The 20,879-nt window shown below is 51.0% G+C and overlaps 11 protein-coding genes across 11 annotated transcripts; 7 read left to right on the top strand and 4 right to left on the bottom strand.

Annotated features, from left to right (window-relative positions):
* The first annotated feature begins 173 nt into the window (after window positions 1-173).
* On the top strand, window positions 174-788 carry CC77DRAFT_1026480 (hypothetical protein). The gene is made up of 3 exons (XM_018526268.1): window positions 174-342; window positions 449-576; window positions 634-788. The coding sequence occupies exons 1-3, from the start codon at window positions 295-297 to the stop codon at window positions 776-778; spliced, it is 321 nt and encodes a 106-aa protein (XP_018379028.1). The 5' UTR covers window positions 174-294; the 3' UTR covers window positions 779-788.
* Window positions 789-975: 187 nt separating this feature from the next.
* CC77DRAFT_950565 (Clavaminate synthase-like protein) lies at window positions 976-2,286 on the bottom strand (the record flags this gene model as incomplete). The annotated part of the gene is made up of 3 exons (XM_018535328.1): window positions 976-1,220; window positions 1,273-1,861; window positions 1,915-2,286. The coding sequence occupies 3 exons, from the start codon at window positions 2,284-2,286 to the stop codon at window positions 976-978; spliced, it is 1,206 nt and encodes a 401-aa protein (XP_018379027.1).
* A 625-nt stretch (window positions 2,287-2,911) lies between these two features.
* CC77DRAFT_661101 (translation initiation inhibitor) lies at window positions 2,912-3,433 on the top strand. Its single transcript, XM_018532645.1, has 2 exons — window positions 2,912-3,117; window positions 3,181-3,433. Exons 1-2 carry the CDS (start codon window positions 2,992-2,994, stop codon window positions 3,403-3,405), a joined length of 351 nt encoding a protein of 116 aa, XP_018379026.1. The 5' UTR covers window positions 2,912-2,991; the 3' UTR covers window positions 3,406-3,433.
* Window positions 3,434-3,818: 385 nt separating this feature from the next.
* Window positions 3,819-4,985, bottom strand: CC77DRAFT_976821 (Phosphoenolpyruvate/pyruvate domain-containing protein). The gene has a single exon (XM_018535952.1). The coding sequence runs from the start codon at window positions 4,742-4,744 to the stop codon at window positions 3,938-3,940; it is 807 nt and encodes a 268-aa protein (XP_018379025.1). The 5' UTR covers window positions 4,745-4,985; the 3' UTR covers window positions 3,819-3,937.
* A 350-nt stretch (window positions 4,986-5,335) lies between these two features.
* CC77DRAFT_1002833 (putative pantothenate transporter) lies at window positions 5,336-7,001 on the top strand (the record flags this gene model as incomplete). Its single annotated transcript, XM_018523192.1, has 4 exons — window positions 5,336-5,659; window positions 5,724-5,866; window positions 5,925-6,100; window positions 6,157-7,001. The coding sequence occupies 4 exons, from the start codon at window positions 5,336-5,338 to the stop codon at window positions 6,999-7,001; spliced, it is 1,488 nt and encodes a 495-aa protein (XP_018379024.1).
* A 2,814-nt stretch (window positions 7,002-9,815) lies between these two features.
* Window positions 9,816-12,295, bottom strand: CC77DRAFT_1084856 (SGNH hydrolase). Its single transcript, XM_018529407.1, has 2 exons — window positions 10,853-12,295; window positions 9,816-10,792 (listed from the first exon to the last, which is right to left on the bottom strand). Exons 1-2 carry the CDS (start codon window positions 12,206-12,208, stop codon window positions 10,001-10,003), a joined length of 2,148 nt encoding a protein of 715 aa, XP_018379023.1. The 5' UTR covers window positions 12,209-12,295; the 3' UTR covers window positions 9,816-10,000.
* Window positions 12,296-12,659: 364 nt separating this feature from the next.
* CC77DRAFT_661041 (hypothetical protein) lies at window positions 12,660-13,054 on the top strand. The gene has a single exon (XM_018532644.1). The coding sequence runs from the start codon at window positions 12,716-12,718 to the stop codon at window positions 12,926-12,928; it is 213 nt and encodes a 70-aa protein (XP_018379022.1). The 5' UTR covers window positions 12,660-12,715; the 3' UTR covers window positions 12,929-13,054.
* A 125-nt stretch (window positions 13,055-13,179) lies between these two features.
* CC77DRAFT_1045207 (glycoside hydrolase) lies at window positions 13,180-15,148 on the top strand (the record flags this gene model as incomplete). Its single annotated transcript, XM_018527384.1, has 5 exons — window positions 13,180-13,421; window positions 13,478-14,098; window positions 14,154-14,274; window positions 14,339-14,838; window positions 14,896-15,148. 5 exons carry the CDS (start codon window positions 13,180-13,182, stop codon window positions 15,026-15,028), a joined length of 1,617 nt encoding a protein of 538 aa, XP_018379021.1. The 3' UTR covers window positions 15,029-15,148.
* A 103-nt stretch (window positions 15,149-15,251) lies between these two features.
* CC77DRAFT_1084852 (hypothetical protein) lies at window positions 15,252-16,625 on the bottom strand. Its single transcript, XM_018529406.1, has one exon. The coding sequence runs from the start codon at window positions 16,586-16,588 to the stop codon at window positions 15,395-15,397; it is 1,194 nt and encodes a 397-aa protein (XP_018379020.1). The 5' UTR covers window positions 16,589-16,625; the 3' UTR covers window positions 15,252-15,394.
* Window positions 16,626-17,489: 864 nt separating this feature from the next.
* On the top strand, window positions 17,490-19,483 carry CC77DRAFT_1084848 (hypothetical protein; the record flags this gene model as incomplete). Its single annotated transcript, XM_018529405.1, has 2 exons — window positions 17,490-18,931; window positions 18,997-19,483. 2 exons carry the CDS (start codon window positions 17,490-17,492, stop codon window positions 19,076-19,078), a joined length of 1,524 nt encoding a protein of 507 aa, XP_018379019.1. The 3' UTR covers window positions 19,079-19,483.
* On the top strand, window positions 19,318-20,807 carry CC77DRAFT_1026474 (hypothetical protein). Its single transcript, XM_018526267.1, has one exon. It carries the CDS (start codon window positions 19,636-19,638, stop codon window positions 20,755-20,757), a length of 1,122 nt encoding a protein of 373 aa, XP_018379018.1. The 5' UTR covers window positions 19,318-19,635; the 3' UTR covers window positions 20,758-20,807.
* The last annotated feature ends 72 nt before the right edge of the window (window positions 20,808-20,879 follow it).

The following is a 20,879-nucleotide window of genomic DNA, read 5'->3' as shown; positions in this document are numbered from 1 at the left end:
AGGTGTTGGCGGTGGTGAGGCGGCGTCGTGGAAAAGGTGTGGAGTTGAGGATCGAGAAGTTGGGCCGGCTCGAAATTTTGGGTGGTCCGTGCACATCTACCCACCTGCCATTCTCGCCCGCCAATTGCGATGCATCTCGACCGAGACACCTCCGCAAATTTCCTTCCCACCACCTCGCCGCCGTCGTCGACGCATCCATCTGGCGTCGCCCCAATCTCCGCCTCCGCATCGCGCACATCCACCACGTCGAATCTCGAGCAACCGAAACCACTTAGTACGACACAATCACGAGACATGTCTGCCTGGGTCTGGATCTTGGGCGCTGGTGCCACTGCTTTCTTCGTATGGCTCCCCCATCTTTGCATTGGCGGTTACGGCCGACTTGGTTATGGAGCTGCAGGAACAGCTTGGAATGTCAAGGAGAACATGTACTGACAGATGCGAACAGGGCCGCGCAGCACTCGTGGCACTACGAAGATCAGGTGGTGGTGCTGGAGCATTAGGACGTGGATACTACAAGGGCGGCTTTGAGCCCAAGATGACACGGAGAGAAGCCGCGCTGATATTAGAAATGCCGTATGTCGACAAATCCACACAGCCCACCAAGAGTACACGAGACTGACAATACCCCAGCGAACGCGGCATCACAAAAGAACTCCTACGCAAGAAGCACCGGTCGCTCATGCTTCTGAACCACCCGGATCGAGGCGGTAGCCCATACCTGGCTACCAAGGTCAACGAAGCGAAAGAGCTACTCGAGAAGGAGGTTAAGGGATGAACAAGAGGGGGATGATGTGTATACCAAGACTTTGTACTATATCACGGCATGATTCTCAGCATCAGCATGGCGTTGGACTGAATACGATTAGCGATTTACGACTCTCAACACGCTTTCTTTGGTTACAACTTCATTCAATTCCATGTGGTGAACATGTGCTAATCGTCATAGTCTCCACGAGCGCACTACAATATCGTCTACACTGGCAACACAACTTTGACTCCCATGTACTCTCGCTGATGCATGATCTTCCCATCAATAATGACTTGATGCACGCCGACACGATTGTGAATAGTATCTGTAGGATCTGTCGCCGTAGCGATCTGGATCTCACGCCACTCGCGATTGGTAGGAACCAGTTCGCCCTGTAACGTGCGCTTCTTGAACTCTTTGTAGATACCTTGGTCCTCAACACAACCTTCACGCTGGATCAGTGGCGAATCTGCGATGATCGTTAGCATCTCGGCTTGCAGGCGACTAGAAATTCGACATACTGTAGGCAGGCGTCATGCGCAGACTGCCAAGAGAACTATTGAATAGCACGAGTGAGAGGCGATCTTGGTTCAACTGATCCACCGGCGGCTTAAAAACCCGGTGTCTGGTAGCCTTGAAATGCCCGCCCGAAACGATCTCCAGCGTATCACCGATATTGATGACGAGCGCACCAGGCTTGTATGGCACATAGTACCACTTCTCATCCTGTCCCCAGATCTGCAAGCACGAGATCGGGACAGAGAATAGGAGCGTCGTGAGTCCAAAGTCGGTATGGCCATGCATACGCAGACCTTTGGACGCTTCCTGTGTCTGCTTCTGTACTGGACGGAACAGCGCATGGCGGAAGTAGCCCTCGCCTGTGGGTCCATCATGGGATTGGATGTTGTCCCAGAGGTAGTCGTCGGGCAGTTCGAGTACTCGAGAGAAGAGAGTCAGAAGACGGCGATTAACGGATTTGGTGAGGTAGTTGCAGAATGCTTCAATCTCATCCATGAACGGGTGCAGGCATTTGGGCGTACGGCTCATGTCTTGCCAGTCGGGTTTGTACCAGTTGAATTGCTCGATGCCATCGGGGGTTCCACGGTGACGCTGGCCTTGTTATTAGTGTTCAAGCATTGGTTGATAGAAGACATGATGCTAACCTTGAACCCATATGGATGTTTGTAACCGGACCATACACCAGTCTCCGGGTTGAAGAGCAGACGCTCCTTGTCTTCTTTACCTATGTTCTCGTATAGATACTGTGCAAGAGCGAACTGTCTGTGCAGTTGTTGTAGGGAGACGCCGTAGTTCTCCAGGAACAGGAAGCCATCTTCTCGGATAGCTCGCTTAACCTGCCCAACAAGGTCATCGACAACTGCTGGATCATCAGAGTCCATTAGAGACAAGTCGATGGAAGTGAGCTCGGCAAAGTCCTCTTTCTGCTGAGTGACTGGTGGAGGAACCCATTCTGGTACAAAGGGCTTGCCAGGAAGATTGGCTGATGGGGGATTGAACTTAGCGGCGGGTGCCATGACGCTTGATGTATTGATGAATCTATTGAAGGTGTTGTGTATAAGACTAAGCTGATCGCTGCATATCCTTTGAGCTTGGAAATTGAGTCCTTATGTTCTTGAGGCAGATCCTAGTGTAACCTCGCAGCTGTCGTCAGGTCCGGCTTTTAAGGATCGAGCTCCTCCTCAGCCAGAACCATCATCTCATGGATGGCTCAAAGGTCATCATACGATTGCATACGGTCCGGCGACTGGGGGCCGCGGCCTTTACTACCTAGGTAGTAAACGCAATCAATAAAGCGGTCGAAGCAGCGGCACTCCGACCATGCGACTCGAGTCCGGATTATCACCTATCTCCGCCTCCACCTTTGTTTTCTACATACCGAACTCTAGATGAGACCAATCATGTCAAGTTCATGGATGAGAAACATACAGTGTTGCGATGGAGGAGCGATTGCCAACGGAGGAGCTCCTCCCCGTTGTGGGGCCGTGGGCTAGCGCGCCCTGCTGGCTTCGTCCTCCACACCCTTGGAGCTCCTCATCCCTCCACCAAGCTTCAGCGTAACGTAACTGCTTTGAATAATGACGAGCTGTTGTAAGGCTATATACCCAGGTATTACAGTATGTGGCTCTATACCTCCAGCCTCGCTTTCACAGAACAGCTTGCGTCCAGCTTGACGAGATCGACTACTTTTCTTCCGAAGTCACTCCTATCGTAGCGCCATCATGTCGCGTCAACTCATCTCCAGCGAGAAGTTTCCCACTAAACCACACAATTGCCCCGCCACGAAAGTCCCAGGACTAGTCTTCTGTGCTGGACAAACAGCTACTGGAGAGATCAAGCAAGCCACAGTAAGTTTTCCCATCGTGTATCACAGCTTTTCATCATTTAGCACGTACTGACTCAACCCTAAGAGAAAGGTTCTCCAAAACCTCAAAGAGGTTCTCGAGCTATCCGGTTCGTCGCTTGAACAGGTTGTCAAATATAATGTCTACCTTGCAGACATGAAGGATTTCGCGGCGATGAATGAGGTGTACATCGACTTTTTACCTCAGCCGATGCCTTCGAGATCATGCCTGCAGGCGTTACCTCCTGGTGATGGCACCGTGATTGAAATTGAGTGCATAGCCCAAGTTTGAATCGGGGCGGATTGAGTGGGAGCATCGCGATGGTCACACGGCTTAGTCGGTGCGCTTATGAACCTGCATCCGGCGACAACTCTTCGTAGAGGACGTAGGCTATATATGCTAGTCGACGCAATTTCACACGTTGACTGTCATCAAAAATTAAACCTCGTGGAATCGAATTGAATGGATGAGAGAATTTTTCCCATATGTGACCTGCCAGTACTGATATCTTCATAGCGGAACGAACTTTGCTACTAGCATCAAAGACGTTGAAGAACCCAAAATACCCTCAAGAACATGCTGCAGATATTGGAGGCTCAAGCAGAATATCGAATGAGAACTTAGGCTTGAGGCATGAGCTTAGGTGAATACGAGTGATAACAAAAAGTCGTGTGCAACTATCAAAACCTTCATGAATGAGTCTAGTGAAAGCTATGGGGTGAAGGCAGCACCCAAAAGTCGTACAGGACCATATGATGAACTGGTGATATGTTTGATTGTTATCCGCATCTATCTGACGACGACTTTTATTCTACTCAGCATCTCATACGTTCGATCTCGCAATCTCGAATTCGGCCATATACCAGTTCTGTATTGCCTTCGTGTCTCCAGTGATAGCAACAGTATCGTACCTTTCCCTCGCTTCCCTTGCGGCAGTCCCATTGTTCACCATTCTCCCAGCCCACTTCCCGTGTTTGCGAGCAGCAGAGACTATCTTGTCGACAGCTTGAACGAACTCTGGCTCGTCACCACGTGCAGGGGTATAACCAAGGAGAGATTGCGCGAGATCGTTAGGTCCAATGAATATGAGATCAACACCCGGAACTGCAGCGATGGCGTCGACATTATCAACTCCAGCACGTGTCTCGATTTGGATCATGGTGATGATTGTCTGATCAGCCGACTTCATATACTCGGGTGTTGTAAGGCCATGGCCAATAGCTGGAAAGGCCGAGCCTTGACCACGAACACCTTGTGGCGGAAATTTCGAGGATGCGACAACTTGTGCGGCTTCTTCTGCGGTGTTGATCTGAGGAACCATAAGGCCATGCGCCCCAGTGTCTAGCGCACGCTTGAGTATATCGTGTGTCGGTCCGCGAACACGTATAATCGGGGATACGCCCAGAGCTGAGATAGCGGCTACTGAGTTGTGCATGGCGTCGTCTCCGATATGACCATGCTCACAGTCGATGATGATTCCATCGAGGCCTGTCAATGCAACGATTTGCGCTTGCCGAACAGAAGGTATCGCGACAAAAGTCATCAGCGGAAATTCGCCGCTTCTGATCTTATTGAGAAGCCTCAGACGAGGGTTCTGGATTGTTGTTGTCTGCGCTGTGGGATAGCTCATGATGTAGGATGGGGTTGGCAAAGTATATATCAAGAATATAGTAGAGAGAGAGTGCTGAGACGGGGTCTTGATGTCACTGGGATGACGGGAAGGTAGATGTCATGTTGGTGCATAGGACGACTCGTCCACCTAAGTAGCATCACAGCCTCTGTCGTTCCATCGAAATGATGCTGCTATCGCATGCGACGTGCAGGTTGTGAGGAGCAAGTTGGTTCCACTTAAGATGCCGACCATAATGGAGTGTGGTTTTGCCCCGCTCGGAGGAGAAGAGAGGAGCTCCTCCCATCGGGCCCGCTAGCTTCATGCAGGGACCACGAGTCATACAAGCATTACCCCTGATCTCACTTTCTCACGCAGATAAGCACACGATAATCGGAACCCACCAGTTCGGAACGTACCTCAGCTCGGGTGCTCCTCTCAGTGTCATGTAGTTTCAATTAATGACAATACTATGCCATAGCTGCTATAAATCATGACATATTGTGACGAGATATCGGTCGTCTCTCATCGGCGTCTTTACAAGCTGTAGTTGCATTTTCCCTGGCCTCATCATTACATTTGAAGCCACGTTGTGCAACAATGGAGACTGAGATGAAGAAGCTCGACCTAGTCGGGACCGCGGATACTGATGTCGAGATAGGCACTATTCACAACGAGCGTATGCCCCATTCCCTTCGCAATCTAAGTCAAGATGAGATCTCGGATCTCAACCGGAAGCTTGTTCGCAAAATCGACTGCATCGTCTTGCCAATCATTAGTATCCTCTATATACTGAACTACATCGATCGTCAAAACTTGGCTGCAGCGAAGTTACAAGGTATCATGGAGGATCTTGACATGACAACTCAACAGTTTGCGACGGCGATCTCGATCCTGTTCGTTGGGTACCTCCCTTTCCAGATTCCGAGCAACTTGGTAAGCTGTGCCTACACAAAAAGTATGCGAGACACACACTGACTTCGTACCTCCATGTTTGCAGATCATTGCAAAGATCTCGAGGCCTGGACTTTACATCTGCGTGGCTGTGGTCATCTGGGGGTCGATATCTGCTGCGACGGCAGCTGTGAAGACGTATGGTCAGTTGTTGGCTGTACGCGCTGTTCTCGGGGCGGCAGAGGCTGTGTGAGTCAACCACTAAGATATTGGAAAGATCTACGCTGACTCCAATACCTTGTTCCAGATTCTTCCCTGGAGCCATGTACTACTTGTCAGCATGGTACAACAAGACTGAACTTGGAAAGCGTATTGCGGCCTTGTACATTGCGCAACAATTCGGTAACGCATTCGGTGGCCTCTTTGCTGCTGGTGTCTTCGAGCTCGATGGAAAGCATGGCATCCGTGCATGGCAATGGCTATGTAAGTAGACGAATGTCAATGGCTGCATATATCTGACAGCGCTGACGTGTCTCTAGTCATCATCGAAGGCTCTGCTACGGTTGGCATCGGCGGAATCTGCGCCTTTCTTATGCCAGAATTCCCACATAATAGCAAAATACTCTCCCCGATTCAGCGTGATCTTGCAGTCTGGCGCATCGAATCCGAGTCGGGCGCTGCAGAGGGTACCGAGAAAGAGAGTGTGCTGAAGGGCTTCAAGATGGCGATTAGTGACCCAAAGTTGCTGCTCCTCATTCTATGTAATCTCCTCTCGCAGGCGCAAGGATCGATCGCCAACTACTTCCCGACGCTGGTCGCCTCTCTGGGTTACAAGGGTAACACCAGTCTTCTACTGACTGCCCCACCATACATTCTTGCAGGCATCGTCTACTACGGACTTATGTGGTACTCTGATCGCAAGAACGCAGCGTATCGCATCATCCTTGCGTGTATCGCCATCGCTTGTGTCATGTATATCATACCCATGACGACGTTGAATGTCGGTGCGAGGTACTTCTCCATGATGATCCTCCCCTTCGCCTCCGTCGGACCACAGCTTGTACTGTACAAGACTATCAACCTACATCTTGCACGCCCAACTGCTAAGCGTGCAGCAGCGTCAGCGCTAGTCAATGCCATCGGTGGCACCTCCAATATTTGGGCCTCCTACCTCTACTACGCTCCACCACAGTTCTACACGGCCTTCGGTACGCTGATGGGCTGTGCGTTGGCATTTGCAGCTACCATAACCTTCTACCGTTGGCTTGTTCGTCGAGAGAACAAACGCCTCGACTCTTGCGATCCGGACCAGATTGCGAAGGTCATTCGAGGTGGCGTCACGGAGGAGATGGTACAACTCAATTGGCGGTACGAGATGTATTGAAGGCGATCGTCGTAGTAGGTAAGGGTGTCATCCAGCGAATTGATGATGGTTATAGTTGTGTTCGTGGTGGCAGCAGTTAGTTGCTATAGAGTTCGGAAAACTTGAGTCTGACAACTGCGACCTCTCGCGTGTAACTATGGTCTTGTCCCTGACTGGATACCTCACCTGTCCATACTCTGGCATCTCAAGTACAATTTCATGACGATCAAGGGCAGTAATGACATTATTGCATGACGTTCAGCCAGTGATGTGATGCGTAAGGACTTCGCGGAGCGGCGGTGTACCACTGTTCAAACGCCGATCGGGCCGAGGTCGCCATTCCCCAACCACCCCCGCTTCCTTCTCGCAAGCCACTGACCATGACTTCCCGTCTGCATCCCCTAGGGCCACGAACCATCTCGACGCTGTGGGTCTAGGAAGTGCATATAACCAATTGCCGAACGATGAATTGTATGAGCAACGACGCGCCTCTAAATGCCCGTAGGGGCCTATCCGATAGGACATACCCCTGCTAGTGGGAGATAAGCACAATTACCTTGGATGCAAGTACTTCTTGAAGTGAATGAATGAAACGCATCTAGCTGTTACCGAAATCTCTAGCAAACGTCATCGATATGGCATCCATAGGTGTAGCACCTCATCCTGTCAAAGAACAACCATCTTTCCAGCCGTTCCAATGTCAAACCTGTCAAAGTCGCTTCACACGACACGAAAACCTCAAAAGACATGCTGCCCTCCATGCACGTAATCGAGAAGGGGCCTCCTTGGCCTGTCACTTCTGTGCAGCAACATTTTCAAGATCGGACCTCCGGCAGCGGCATACCAGAAGAAAGCATCCTGACCAGCAAGCCAGCCAGCTCACGAAGCAGTCGAGAGTACAGCCAGATGGAGTCTCCCCGGTCTCGGTTCACGAGCGACAAAGCAATCTTGCGTCAGTTACACCGGATGAGATGGGCGACCTCGATCTTGACACAGCATGGCGGACTATTCTTGATGGCCACAGCCAGCAGCACAACTCTACGACAGATCATGAGCTTGGGGGCATCGCAACATCAAACAAGAGTGTGGCTTCCGTCTTCCTACCAGAACAGTCGATGAGCAACATCGACGTCACCCTGCAGAGGATTCTAGCGACAGAGATGGACCCACGGCTGGAAGTCACACATATGCAAAGTCTTCAATCCAACACACTTAGTGACAACCTCGGTCTTTCCAGCCTGTGCAGTTCCAGCGGGTGGTACTCAGGTGAATCACCACAACTGCAAGATGACTGGAATATTTCCACAGCGCAGGTTGCCCGAGGTATCGAGTTGTTCTTCATCCACCTGTCTTCGTTCCTGCCGTTCATTCATCGGCCAACATTCGATAGCAATAGAGCTGATGAAAGTCTACTCTATGGCATGCTTGCTCTTGGGTATCAATATGGCGAAGATCCGGACGATCAAGAGAGAGCTTCATCCGGTGCTAGCCTGTCCTTAAGATGCTATCACCAATCTCGCGCGTTGCTCAAATCCAATAACGACGAAGAGACACTCGGCAATCCTCAGAGAATAATGACCGTGCAAGCCTATCTTCTACTGCAGGTTCTGACTATGATGTATCTCTGCGGAACATCGTCAGCATATGCCCTGAAGATACATTCAAAGATCGTCACGTTGGCGCGAGCGGGTGGACTTATGCAACCACTACCGGCCCAAGCGACTGCGGCAGCAGATTTGGACTCTCTCTGGCATCAATTTGTTCAAAACGAAACGCATAAGCGAACATGCTTTGCCATACATCAGATGGATGCTTTATGGTACCAGGCACTTTCCGTCCCCCGATCATTATCGCATCTAGAAATCAAACAGGAGTTGCCTTGTGCAACAGATCACTGGACAGCAGCAAACTCTGGCGAATGGGCACACAAGCAATTACTCCTGAGACAGACTGGCCCGCCAACACAATTCTCCGAAGTAGTCAAACAATTCTTGACTTCCAGTCCGGATCTACTTACATTATCTCCATTCGACCCTTATGCAACTATCAACATAAATCAGTTCCTCATTTCCAGTGCTCGAGAGGTGTCTGGTTGGTCTACGATAACAGGTATTCTGAGCACAGATAGAGTGGAGCCACTCAGGTCCTCTCTTGTTGCGCTAGAGCCTTTTGCCCGGCCACGCGGAGATAATCCAGACCCAACGCAGGCTTCGCTGAGTGAAATCACCTGGGAGACGGCGATGATTGAACTACAAATGTGGTCACCTACACACACTAGTGGTATCATCGAAGGGAGCATAGATGCAATACTGTACCAGCTTACAGACCATGCGCCATCGTGTGAGTTTCTTTGTGAATCACGCATCTCAGATCTAGTTCAACCACATGTCGACTGGTTTTTACGGTACCTGGATGTAACCACATCGCCAGAAACCGAAGCACCCTGGGTTCTTCTCTATGCATACAAAGCCTTCATGATTGCGTGGCAGCTTGTTCGCCGCGGCAGGGTAGGATCCATGCGGGTCGTTCAAGTGCAGGATGGCGATACGCAAGGTGCACTTGCGTGGGCCCGGAAGGTCTTTGGACGACGGCAGCGGTGGCAGCTCGGTCGGGTTGCGTTGAATTGTATAGACCGACTAGAAGCTAATGTACCAGTAGAAGCTTGTAAGTAAGTCTGTCAAGACATTAAAGGCTTGGCCTTACTTATGGTTCCATCGCTACCGCTTCGATCCCGAACATGCACCTTCCGCCACATGACGTAGGAGAACAAGCGAGGTGCACTTTCCAATCGCTTTACATGATTTTTCGTCAATGAGCACCAAGGCGTGTGGGGAGTCGAAAGGATTTGGTGTTTTGTGAGTGACAGAATGTGAAGAGGGATGAGCAAGTCAATCAAACATGAACCAACGAACTGCGCAAGATGAGATCCGTCATCAAAGGGTGTTGGAACGTGATTGCGATTTATTCTGCGCGACCGCTAATTTCATCTGAGTACGAATCAAATTACTCTGAGAAAGCTCTTAATCATTACCCTTACACCCATTCGTCCATCCTCCTGCGGCTTTGACAACCTTGTTATTGTTCCAACAGCGCGCGCGAACCCAGATTGGCGTACTGAAGGTAGCGTACCATTCGTGCCCATCATGATCAGCCGGGTTGTCAAAGTACTCGAATTTCCAAAACGTCGTACCGAGTCCATAGCAACTGTCCATGTTAGGCCGAAGAGTCTTTCCGCCATGATCCCAAGTGGCAAAGCCAGCACCCTCAACCTTATAACGTCCATGGGTCCCCTTGTACCAGCCCTCGCATCGGCCGTAAGGATTTTTAGGCCATGGCCAGGGGCGGTTATTGCGGCGAGGGTGGAGCTCATATTTGTAGTCTCCGTTGTCACGAACGTATCGCCCGCCACCCTTCCAGTTCATTGGGTTGTCAGATGTGTCGCATGAGTTCATGAGCTTCTTCATCGAATCGACACATTGGTCTTGATCGAATGCCGAGGCGTCATTCCCCAGTGTGACGACATACTCGTGCTCTTCTGGTGTGCCTTCGTCGTAGATCTTGGAATAGCTCCAGTTGATCTTATTAGACGAATGATTTTCCGCGACCTCTTTGCAGAAGCCTTCGTAGTTCTCGTTGGTGCGATTTCCACTGACGTAGTACTTACTGCCAGTCTTCGAGAAACAAGTAAACTCGTCCTTGACAGTTGCTTCGCATGTAGGCGAATCGACACCGAGGACGATGGCACGCAGATCCATGAGCTCAGCGAGTGCAAAGGAGGCTATAGTGAGGTGACCGGCTTCGTTGGGGTGAAACTACACGTGTCAGCGAGGTGAACATTATCAACCACTCGCGTGAGTGTGAAGGATACTCACATTCTGGCCCACGCGGTCGGGCATACCCATGCCCAGAGTCATGTCGAAACCGCCGTCTCCAGGGCAGGCTGGTGGCGAGGGCGCCCGCGGATCCAGCTTGTGCCTGACGGCAGCACGCGGATTGGGTGACTTGTAAAGAACTGAGTCGTACAGTGTGCGTTCGATGTTCCTGTCACGAGTCTCCATCATGGCCTTTAGGCGGTTGACGCGACGTTTTTCCGAACTGGATAGTCTCGTCGAGTTCAGCAGTTCGTCGAGATCAATGTCGCGCCTGCGCAGCTCCTGCCGTTCGAAATCATTTTCCCAGCCACCCCAGGGATGCGTGTCGGGCTTGATAAAATGCATGTTTGGTTGTTTGGGATCTGGATAGTCGCCATTGCTACTCGGGGAGCACATTCGGGCGTCGAGCTCTTTGGATACCCAGTCGTCCCATTCAGCATAGCCGACCTTATAATTGATCTTGTCGCTTTCAGAGGCCTGATCCACAGCCTCACGGATGGCCTTGTTGATGTCAAGGACGAGCTGGTTAAAAGTATGACGACGAGCCTTTGTGAGCGCCTGATAGGTAGAGCCTAGCGGAAGAAACCAAGCAATATCCCACGACTGACGATCACAATTGTCTTCGGTCGTGTCAAAGAACTGGGCGTAGCTATTCACGACCACGATGCCATCTTTGTTCATCTTCTCATCTAGCGCCTCCAAAATCTGCAGTATGTTGTCCGTAATGATTGACTTGACATTCTCTTGGGCCTTGGCGATGACCGTCTCGCAAGCAGTGGACTTGCCGTAGGGTAACATGATGCAGTCCGCGATGATTTTGGCCAGACACAGGTCGTTTCCACCAGAGGTGAAAGTGACAAAGTCGAGCTCGCCTTTCAGAGCCTTCGCCTGTTGGTAGATTTGTTCTGAACGGTCGCCACTGCAAGCAAGGTATTGGAAACCGCCGTCCTTCTCGACATGGGAGCCAAACTGGGCCTCGATGACTTTAGGGTATGCCATATCATACCTGGAGCATTTCCAGTTGTCGCGAACTTCTTCTAGGCCAGTAGGCGCTGTAATAGCCACTTCATCGGCGGTGATTCTGTGACCCAGGGGCCTGCCGGCACCAATGCCAGCCGTGTAGCTGTCACCGATAGCTGCCCAACGTTTGATCCATTGCATACTGCTCGGATCGTCATCTCGTTTGGAGAGGGGCAGCGGTGCCGAGGAAGCAGACTGATTGGTAGATGATGCACGCTCTCGGTGGAGTTGATGTTCTAAACTTCTACTTTGTCTTCCATGATGCGAATGATGTGGTACGTAGCAGTTGACCATGCCGAGCAGGATCATAAGGCTGAAGACTGACTGAGAGATCATGACGGCTAGTAAAGCTGGCCCAAAATGAGCGACATGAATGTGTATGGAGGAAGAGATCAAACGTCCGAGGCCAGAGTTGTGTGTAGGTTGGACTAATTGATAGGCTGTGAGCAGGTGGGGAGAAGCCTCAAGTGACAAAAGGGAAAAACTCGCACAAGGTGCTCAACCGTCCAGGAACACCTATCTCGACTGGAAATAGAGCTCCAGAAGGCTCAGCCAAGACTCGTTATGATTACGTCCAAGACTTGTGGTCTGGTGAGATCCTTCTCGGTCAAAATGTCAAGATGCAGATTGAAATCTCTCACATGTAGATACAAGTACTACGACGAAACAGGCAGGCGGATAGTATGCGACACGGCCTGCCCGTCTGTAGTATTTGAGTTTTTACTATGGTGGTCTAACCCCTAGGTCCAGAGCAGGTACGCCATCCAAGGATAAAATTGACATTAATGATCCTGCATGTACTACGTATGGACCTGCAGGAAGGCAAGTAGTAACTAGCACGTTATGCAGAGTCGCGATGCCCAATACGGGCTGAAGACCGAGCGACACTCGGCGGCTGAATACCGCCCGAGCGGGCTGATATTAGTGGCGTCTGGTTCCTGCAGGGACCCGAGGTCCATGCCGACCCACATAAGTAAATTCAACCCCATCCTTCGTTCATCTTGGCATATGTATGTTCAAGGAACAGAAACCGACACTAGATGGCGTCTTTATTGATTGACATGCTGCGATAGTACGCGCCTTGGAAGACGACAATGTTGAGGTACCCCTGATGTGCCCATCTGTCATTGAGCAGCGAATCCGGAAGTCGCCCTGCTTGTTTCTCTCCCGTCCCACGATTGTCCGACTCTCGCCTAATTAATCACCCTTACAGCTTCTTTCATCGAGTGTTGTCCACTGTTGACTGCGCTGAAGACTTGCTAGTCACTGTGCGGATTTCTTTTTTGGAAAACATTTCGGCAATCATTATGACTCCTAAGGATGCCTCACTCCGGTGCCTCTATCTTGGACTTAGCCTCCTATCGACGGTGCAGGCGCTCAATTTGGGTTCCTTCGGTGGGCAGGCAGAAACCAAGTTACTGTTAGAGAGCGTCGCTGGTATGGAAACAACACCGCAGGCTCGAGAAATGCTTCTGCGGGCGATCAATAATCAGCCCGACTACACGTGCACCGCAACAAAGCCTTGCGACTTGGGTTGTTGCGGCCCTCTGTGAGTGGAAGACATCCACGGGTTTCTAAAGAAAGGTGGTTAACAATCGTGGTTAGTGATGCCACCGGTACTGGTGCTTGTGGTTTTGGCCCCGTATTCTGCGGCCCCAAATGTACGAGCGACTGCGAACGGAAATCCGAGTGCGATGGCAACAACTGGGGCCTCCAGTATGCCAACTTGACCAAATGCCCGCTCAATGTGTGCTGCAGTGAGCACGGTTTCTGCGGTACGACAATCGATTTCTGCGGCCCCGATCCTGTACCGCACCCTCAGTGCGATCTTTCCAAGCGGAGCGCCGACGCGCGTACCATCGGCTACTACGAGGGCTGGAATTATCAACGTCCATGTGGTAACATGGAGCCTGAAGAAATTCCCTTAGGACACTGGACGCACATCAACTTTGCTTTTGCGCTAATCAACCCCAAAACGTTCCACATCGAGGACATGGATCCTGGCACCGGATCTCGCTATGGTCGTGTCGCCGGACTCAAGGAGAGGCAGCCCGATCTCAAGGTCTGGATTGCTGTTGGAGGGTGGGCAATGAATGATCCTGGACCTTATCGAACAGCTTTTTCCGACTTAGCTGCTAGTGAGGCCAATCAAGATAAGTTCTTCGATTCGCTTTTGACTTTCATGGAGAGATATAATATGGATGGTGTCGATCTGGATTGGGAGTAGTAAGTGATTAGACCCATGTAGTGTTTCGTACATACACTGACCTATGCGCTCTAGCCCTGTAGCAGAAGATCGAGGCGGTATCCCCGCAGACTTCGACAACTATGTTAATCTCCTCAGACGTTTGCGCCAGCGCTTGAATGCTTCCGGTAGAGAGTACGGCATCAGTTTGACACTCGTAAGTGGCCAGCCTTCATGGTACTCCGCTTCCACGTTATTCCACCGAAGCTGATCCCCCACAGCCTGCTTCTTACTGGTATCTCCGTGGTTTCAATCTCCAGGAGATGGAGCCATACCTCGACTGGTTCAACATGATGACGTATGACATTCACGGCGTTTGGGATGCCAGTATCGACAGCCTCGGCCCTATCGCCCAGGCGCATACCAATCTGACCGAGATAAAGATGGGTCTTGAGCTTCTGTGGCGCAACAACATCAACCCAGAGCGTGTCGTACTTGGTCTCGGCTTCTACGGTCGCAGCTTTACCATGAAAGACCCAGGATGCATGACGGCAGGCTGCGAGTTTAGCGAAGGCGCTAATGGCGGTGCGTGCACGGGCACACCCGGCGTACTATCGGCGGCCGAGATCAACGAGGTCATCGCTAAAGGTGCCACTGTCACGTACGACGAGAAGGCCGCTGTCAAGATCGTCACTTGGGATTCGAACCAGTGGGTTTCATTTGACGATACTCAAACGTTGGGATCAAAGATTGATTTTGCGCACCAGCATTGCTTAGGAGGGCAAGTACTATCATTTCGATTCCTACCATTCATTACTAGTTGCTGACTGACAAACAGGACTATGGTATGGGCTATCGACCTTGATGACGGTACACTCACCAAAGCCCTTGGTGAGAATATCGAGCGACGTGAGCTACCTACCTACGAACCAAGGAATTACTTCGAGTGCGGCGCCAGGCCTGAGTTGTAGACACCTAAAAGCAGGCCGACAGGGGTGTTGCTGGAAAGTCAGTCTGATCGGCCTTGATACATGTGGTCAATGACCAATCTAGCCGTCGACGTATGCACATTGCGCCGCTCAACATGCACAGAAACGCCCCTCATACGTGATTCGCCGCCGACTGATACCATGATTGGAGATTTGCTTGCTGTGACTATAGACCACTGTGACTACCTTGCCACTAAGAGTGATCAAAGTTTTAAGTGGCGAGCATATTATCTACATGAGGTATGAAAAATATAAGCTAGAACAGACAAGGAGCGACATGCGAGTCAAAGGAAGAAACGACAACCTGGTTACCCACGAGGTTGCGGCTTTGCTTGTACATATACCCCCTCATCCATCGCACGACCCGCCCTTAGTATCACCAGCGCGCGATATTCCACTCCTTATTTTCTTAAGCCTGTTGAAAAATTGGCTCGATCTCGAGTTGTGCGGCTCGCCCGGTACAGACAAAGCTGGTTTGCCGTAGAGCGTGATGAGACGGTCAATGTCCATAGGGCTAGGTGCTAGCCGATTGGGGATGAGACTGCCATCATCGTATTTGAGAACGACTTCACGGTCGTCCCCTAGACCTATTCCACCTGCACGTGAGGGATACATCATGATCGAATTTGGATCAAAATTTTCGTCTGAAACCTTCTTGTCCAAAGATGGATACGGAAGCCACTCGGCTGCACTAAATCCCCATTTGCCCGCAACTTTCATGGAAACGCAAATGTGATCCAGGTCGAATTGTAGTTCATCCATCAAATTGTGATCATTCGCCTCTCTCGCTGCTGCGACCAAGGTAGTTAGAGTCTTGCTGATTGCAGCGAAATCGCTGAGAGCCTCGCAGTCGAAGTCGCTAGGCTTAAATTTGGGCTGACTACTTCTGCCACTCCAAAGGCTCCAACCATTGTTGTAGTCTCCAGAAGTGATGCGCCAGTAGCGAGGATTCTGGTGCTCATGGATTAGGCCCCAGACGTGACCAAGCTCGTGGGCTATGTTGGCATGGATGTCGTCCTGACCGATGCCTTCATTGTCGGAAAGATTCGTTACAGGCCCCAGGTCCGCATCAGTAGGCTTACCATCATTTGCCGCTTCGTTTATAGGTGGGATGCCCAAACTTGACAATAGCTTGCCATCGGTATTGTATTTGATAAGCAAGACGGTGTCGCGATTGCTTTGCCACTCATCCCTGGAGGAGACCTCTTCGTAAGAAAAGCCGTGTACTTTGAGAGGTGCCCATAGTTCTATGGCCCGTTCCCAGATTCCCTTGAGCCTCAAATTCTCTGGATCTTCAAAGTGGTATCTTATCTTCTTGTTGGGCCAGAGGCGCGGGGCCAATTTGTCGTTTGGCCGGCTCTCCATGGAGAAAGCGCGCTTCATAAGTGAAGACGTTGAATTATGTGTCTCAAAACCCAGATAGTCCGGAGTGGAGTTTGTTCGCTGGTTTGGCGCCTTTGCCTCCCAAAATCTGCTGCCACCCAGGACCCCTTCCGCGCTGGCTAGCAAGAGGCCCGAAACGAAGGTAGGAGAAAGATACATGGTTGTTAAGAAGATGAATGAGTGTGATGTGGGATAGTGTCGCGAAGTGAACGAATGACAAAGTCTCAGGACGATGGGCTGTAGATGCCTTTTGCACGAAGAAAAAGAGTATTTGGATCGACTCGGCAAGGTCGCGGAGAGAACGGATGCACAAATCCAAGACACGTCTGTCGCGACATGTTGGCCTGCATTTACTTACCCTGGGTTCGTCTTTGCAAATTGCACGCGCTTAGAGTTCGGTTGTAATTCCTTCGGCGTGAGCCCTGTTAACGTGCTATCTTGGTCAGATCCGTTCACCCTTGCTAGTTCCCGTCATCATCGATCAAAACGGCAGGTGTTCCCTCTGATAGACTAAACCCTGCGTTAGATTGATGTGTGCCGTGCTTGGCACTATAGCAGGGCCAAGGCCAAACTAGCTTCTAATCTTGCATGCTATCCGAGGCCAATGTACGTATCTGGTTGCTACAGCACGCCAAGCTCTTTGAGACCAGGTAAAATGTAGTAGTGCCAGCTAGAATGACGGCTAAAAATCAAAGTGCGCAGCTTTGTGTGACTAAAGTATGCAGCCAAGCTATGAGTAAGGTTGTTACTCCTATATGTGACGTCCACCGAAATTTGAATCCTCATCCTTTCCAACGGCTCGAATATTGGATTTTCGGGACTGTCCATTCTGGTCAGTGGGTACCATGAGTCTCAGTCTCTTCTCTGGGCCCGCGAACCTTTTCCACAATCTGAGTCTTTTAGCTCAATTGTTCAATTGACATTGTACGCCAAAGCCGGACCAAGCGTTCCTGAAAGTAGTTCACATCGACGTCCAGTGTTTGAGCATTCGATCTGGACACTTTTCTTTTGCGTGCTTCATCGGTCACTGTATCGCGAAGTTATCCTTCCCGCTGCCAGTATGCGGCTGTCCATTCAGCAAGTATGTTGGCTGGCTTTGAGCTCCGTTTTTCCAGTTGTCGTGGCTCAAACCTCTAGCCCTGACGGTGCGGTCCATCCAGGACAGCCGGCGAATTGCAACGGATGGCATACCGTCGTTTCTGGTGACAATTGTCAGACTGTGTCCCAGCGTTACGGTATCTCACTGAGTCAATTCTTCGAATGGAATCCCGCCGTTTCCTCTGACTGCCTCAACAATTTCTGGCTCGATTCGGCCTACTGTGTGAGGATCGGAGATATCAATACCAGACCCAGCAGCTCCGCCGGTGCAACCTCAAACCCCACGTCCACATCGACGTCTATGGTCACGTCACAAACGACCATTACCTCAAACTCTGCAACACCAACTACTTCTTACAACTCGACATACTCAGTCTTGCACCCAGTCACCTCTTGGAACGTGTCGACCACGAGTACTGACAAGACGTGGCCGCCTACCCAGACGCTCGCGGGTCAGACTGCAATATGCAATGCGTGGCATCGCGTTGTCCCTGGTGATACATGTCAGCGAATGCTTGACAAATATGGCCTGAAGTCCATGGACGATTTTTTGAGTTGGAATCCCGCGGCCAAGGAGGACTGTGAGATGCTCATCGCCGACTACTGGGTGTGCGTCGGGGTGCAGCGGCAGATGGGTAACACGGATCTCGAATGGGAAACGGCTCAGCCTGAGTTTACCGCGCCTCCAGAGCCCACCAAGTACACACCCGTTACGCTGCCCGCAGCTGACTCGAGCTTCGCACCGATCCCGTCTCATGGGCCTATGCCGATCGACTGTAAAGTTTACCACAGGGCCACAGCTGACCAGAACTGCAATGACATTGTCAAACTGTACAACTACTTTTCACAGGAGCAGTTCTTGTCGTGGAACCCAGCTCTTGACGGCAATTGTCTGGGTCTTTGGTTGGATACGTGGTATTGTGTTGGCGCATATGCGGATGACAATCTCCCACTGCCTGCACACCAGACCACCAAGCCAACCGAGGGCAACGTCCCTCTGGGATACCCCAATGATTGCGCGCGATGGTATCAGACAACTTTCGACGACACGTGCGACCTTATCGTACTTATGTTTGGCAGTTTCAGCATGGCCGATTTTGTCAAGTGGAATCCGACTGTCTTCCGTGATTGCAGCGGCATCATTTTGGATGCATGGTACTGTATAGGTCGCCCGGATACGCCGATAACACGTACCCCAGGCGCACCATGGCCGACGCAGTTGACAACGTCGATGCCGATGACTACGTCTACCAAGCCATCATCAACTGCAACAGGAGCGCCGCAGCCTGTGCAGACACCTTCGCCTGTCCGTGAAGGCATGACGAAAGATTGCGTGCGATTTCACCTACAGCAGCCTGACGAGTTTTGCTGGGCGATGGCGTCCGGTGCTGGTATCTCCTTGACGTGAGTTCTTCCCCAACTGAAAGGTTTTGTGCTCCTGAGGAATCGTGCTAATTGTTGGTCCACAGCCAATTCTACGAGTGGAACCCCGCTGTCGGTGACGATTGTCAAAATCTGTGGCCGGATTATTACTATTGTACCGGTGTGTGAAAGCCCGGGCGACTCTGGGAGAGGGATGACTCGGAGGCGAGCTGCACCGGCATGAAACTTTGCGCCCTGATAAGAAATGAAAATGATATTGCATGTAGTGTGTGGAGTGGCCTGATTGTCAAGATGGAGTGTTCCGTCCCGCGGACCTCGGGATCAATCATATCTTGCCTAGCGGCTTTTAGCGTCATTCAAATAGATTGCGTTCCTGCGCAACTTCCCTACTGTCGTCTCATGCTCGGCACAAATCGCACCGCCGATGATGTGAAATCGCTTTGCGCTGCATCCTCCGGGTCCGGCCAAGGCCACTGCTAAGCCCGACTGTATCCATGATTGTGCAGGCTCGTTGGTCGAATACATCATCGCATTAGCTCCATGGCAGCGGTGTAGGACTAGCCGAAGAATGAACTTAACGTCTGTTCTTTCTCCCAATCAGAGCCGACACACTTGGCTCTTGGGGCCTCACGACCCGCACCGACCGCTTCGGCAGCGAGTGTCTTATGAGCCTGCCCCCTGATTCTAGACTCAGATTCTTTCACCTACTTTCTGACGTCCCAACAATGACTAAATTCAGCATATGGGTGAAGAAGCACCTAGGTATCAAATCGGGTGCCCAGAAACAGTCGACGGATGAACCACCATACCTACCATTGTCGCGACGACCAATCACACCAAAATCGCTCGATACACGTACATGTCTATTCTTCCAATTACCCTACGACATCAGGAGTATGATCCTCTTCATGGCCTTTGGTGGCCGTACCCTTCATGTGGACCTCGTGCGTCAGAAGAATGTATGGCAATGGGGAGGCGCTGTGTGCTGCAGAAATAGGGATCCTGGGTGTGGAATGTCACAAGGCGGGTTTGCGAGCAAAAGATCTGCTGTCCGCACGATGCCGTGCCCCAGTGATTACACCTCTGTCAGATTGATGCGTTACGGTTGGGTCGGTCCGTGGTGCGACAGATGCATGGACTCAATTTATAGAAGCGGAGGGGGGTACTGGGAGGAGGACAATACTGGAATCATGGGGTTTCTGCTGTCATGCAGACACGCGTACACCGAGGGGATTGACGTACTCTACTCTACCAACTGCATCAGCATCGAGAGTGAGCCCTTGCTTCTTCACCTACCTCAGCTTCTTCCTTCAAACAGGCTCGCGTCAATCACTTCTCTTGAGATGCTTGTCAGGGCGCATCGAATTGAGCATGCTGACGGAAGTTCATCCTTCAGTATGGATCACCTGAAGCCGATGCTTGACCATGTCGCCATGCTCTGCCACCACCTCCGTGAGCTCTGCTTGTCATTTGTTGTTGACAGCGACTGCTGCGAGCTTCTTGATGGCCCAACACTGCCGCTAGTCGATTCCTTCTACAAGTCCAAGCCGTTGCGAAACATGAGAGTGGAGCTACCAACTGCCGACTACAGACCAGCATGTAGATCATGTGTTATTGGCGACCATCCCGATGAAGCGCGCACCAATCATAAGCAGGAACGATCGCCCTGGAGATCTTTAGATGACGAGAAACCAAAAACGCAGAACAGAAGTATCGAGCGCTATCCTTATCCCCCACTGAAGCTGCCGGCGGCACATGGGGATGAGATCAGAGAGAGCCAAGGATACTGGCTGTGTGAAGGTGATCGTGGGCCAGAACCGCCGCTAATAATGTGTCACGTACCGTAGTGCGCGGAGAGTAGTTTTACTAACAGGGATGTCGCTATATTACACTGAGTATAGTAGTATAGTAAGGAAATTCTATTTTAAACTCTTAATAACTTTATTGTATTATAGTATAAAAATTCTTC

This window comes from Alternaria alternata (genome assembly GCF_001642055.1).
Source record: "Alternaria alternata strain SRC1lrK2f unplaced genomic scaffold CC77scaffold_40, whole genome shotgun sequence".
Taxonomy (NCBI): Eukaryota; Fungi; Ascomycota; class Dothideomycetes; order Pleosporales; family Pleosporaceae; genus Alternaria; species Alternaria alternata.
This window is presented reverse-complemented; position numbering and strand designations above follow the sequence as displayed.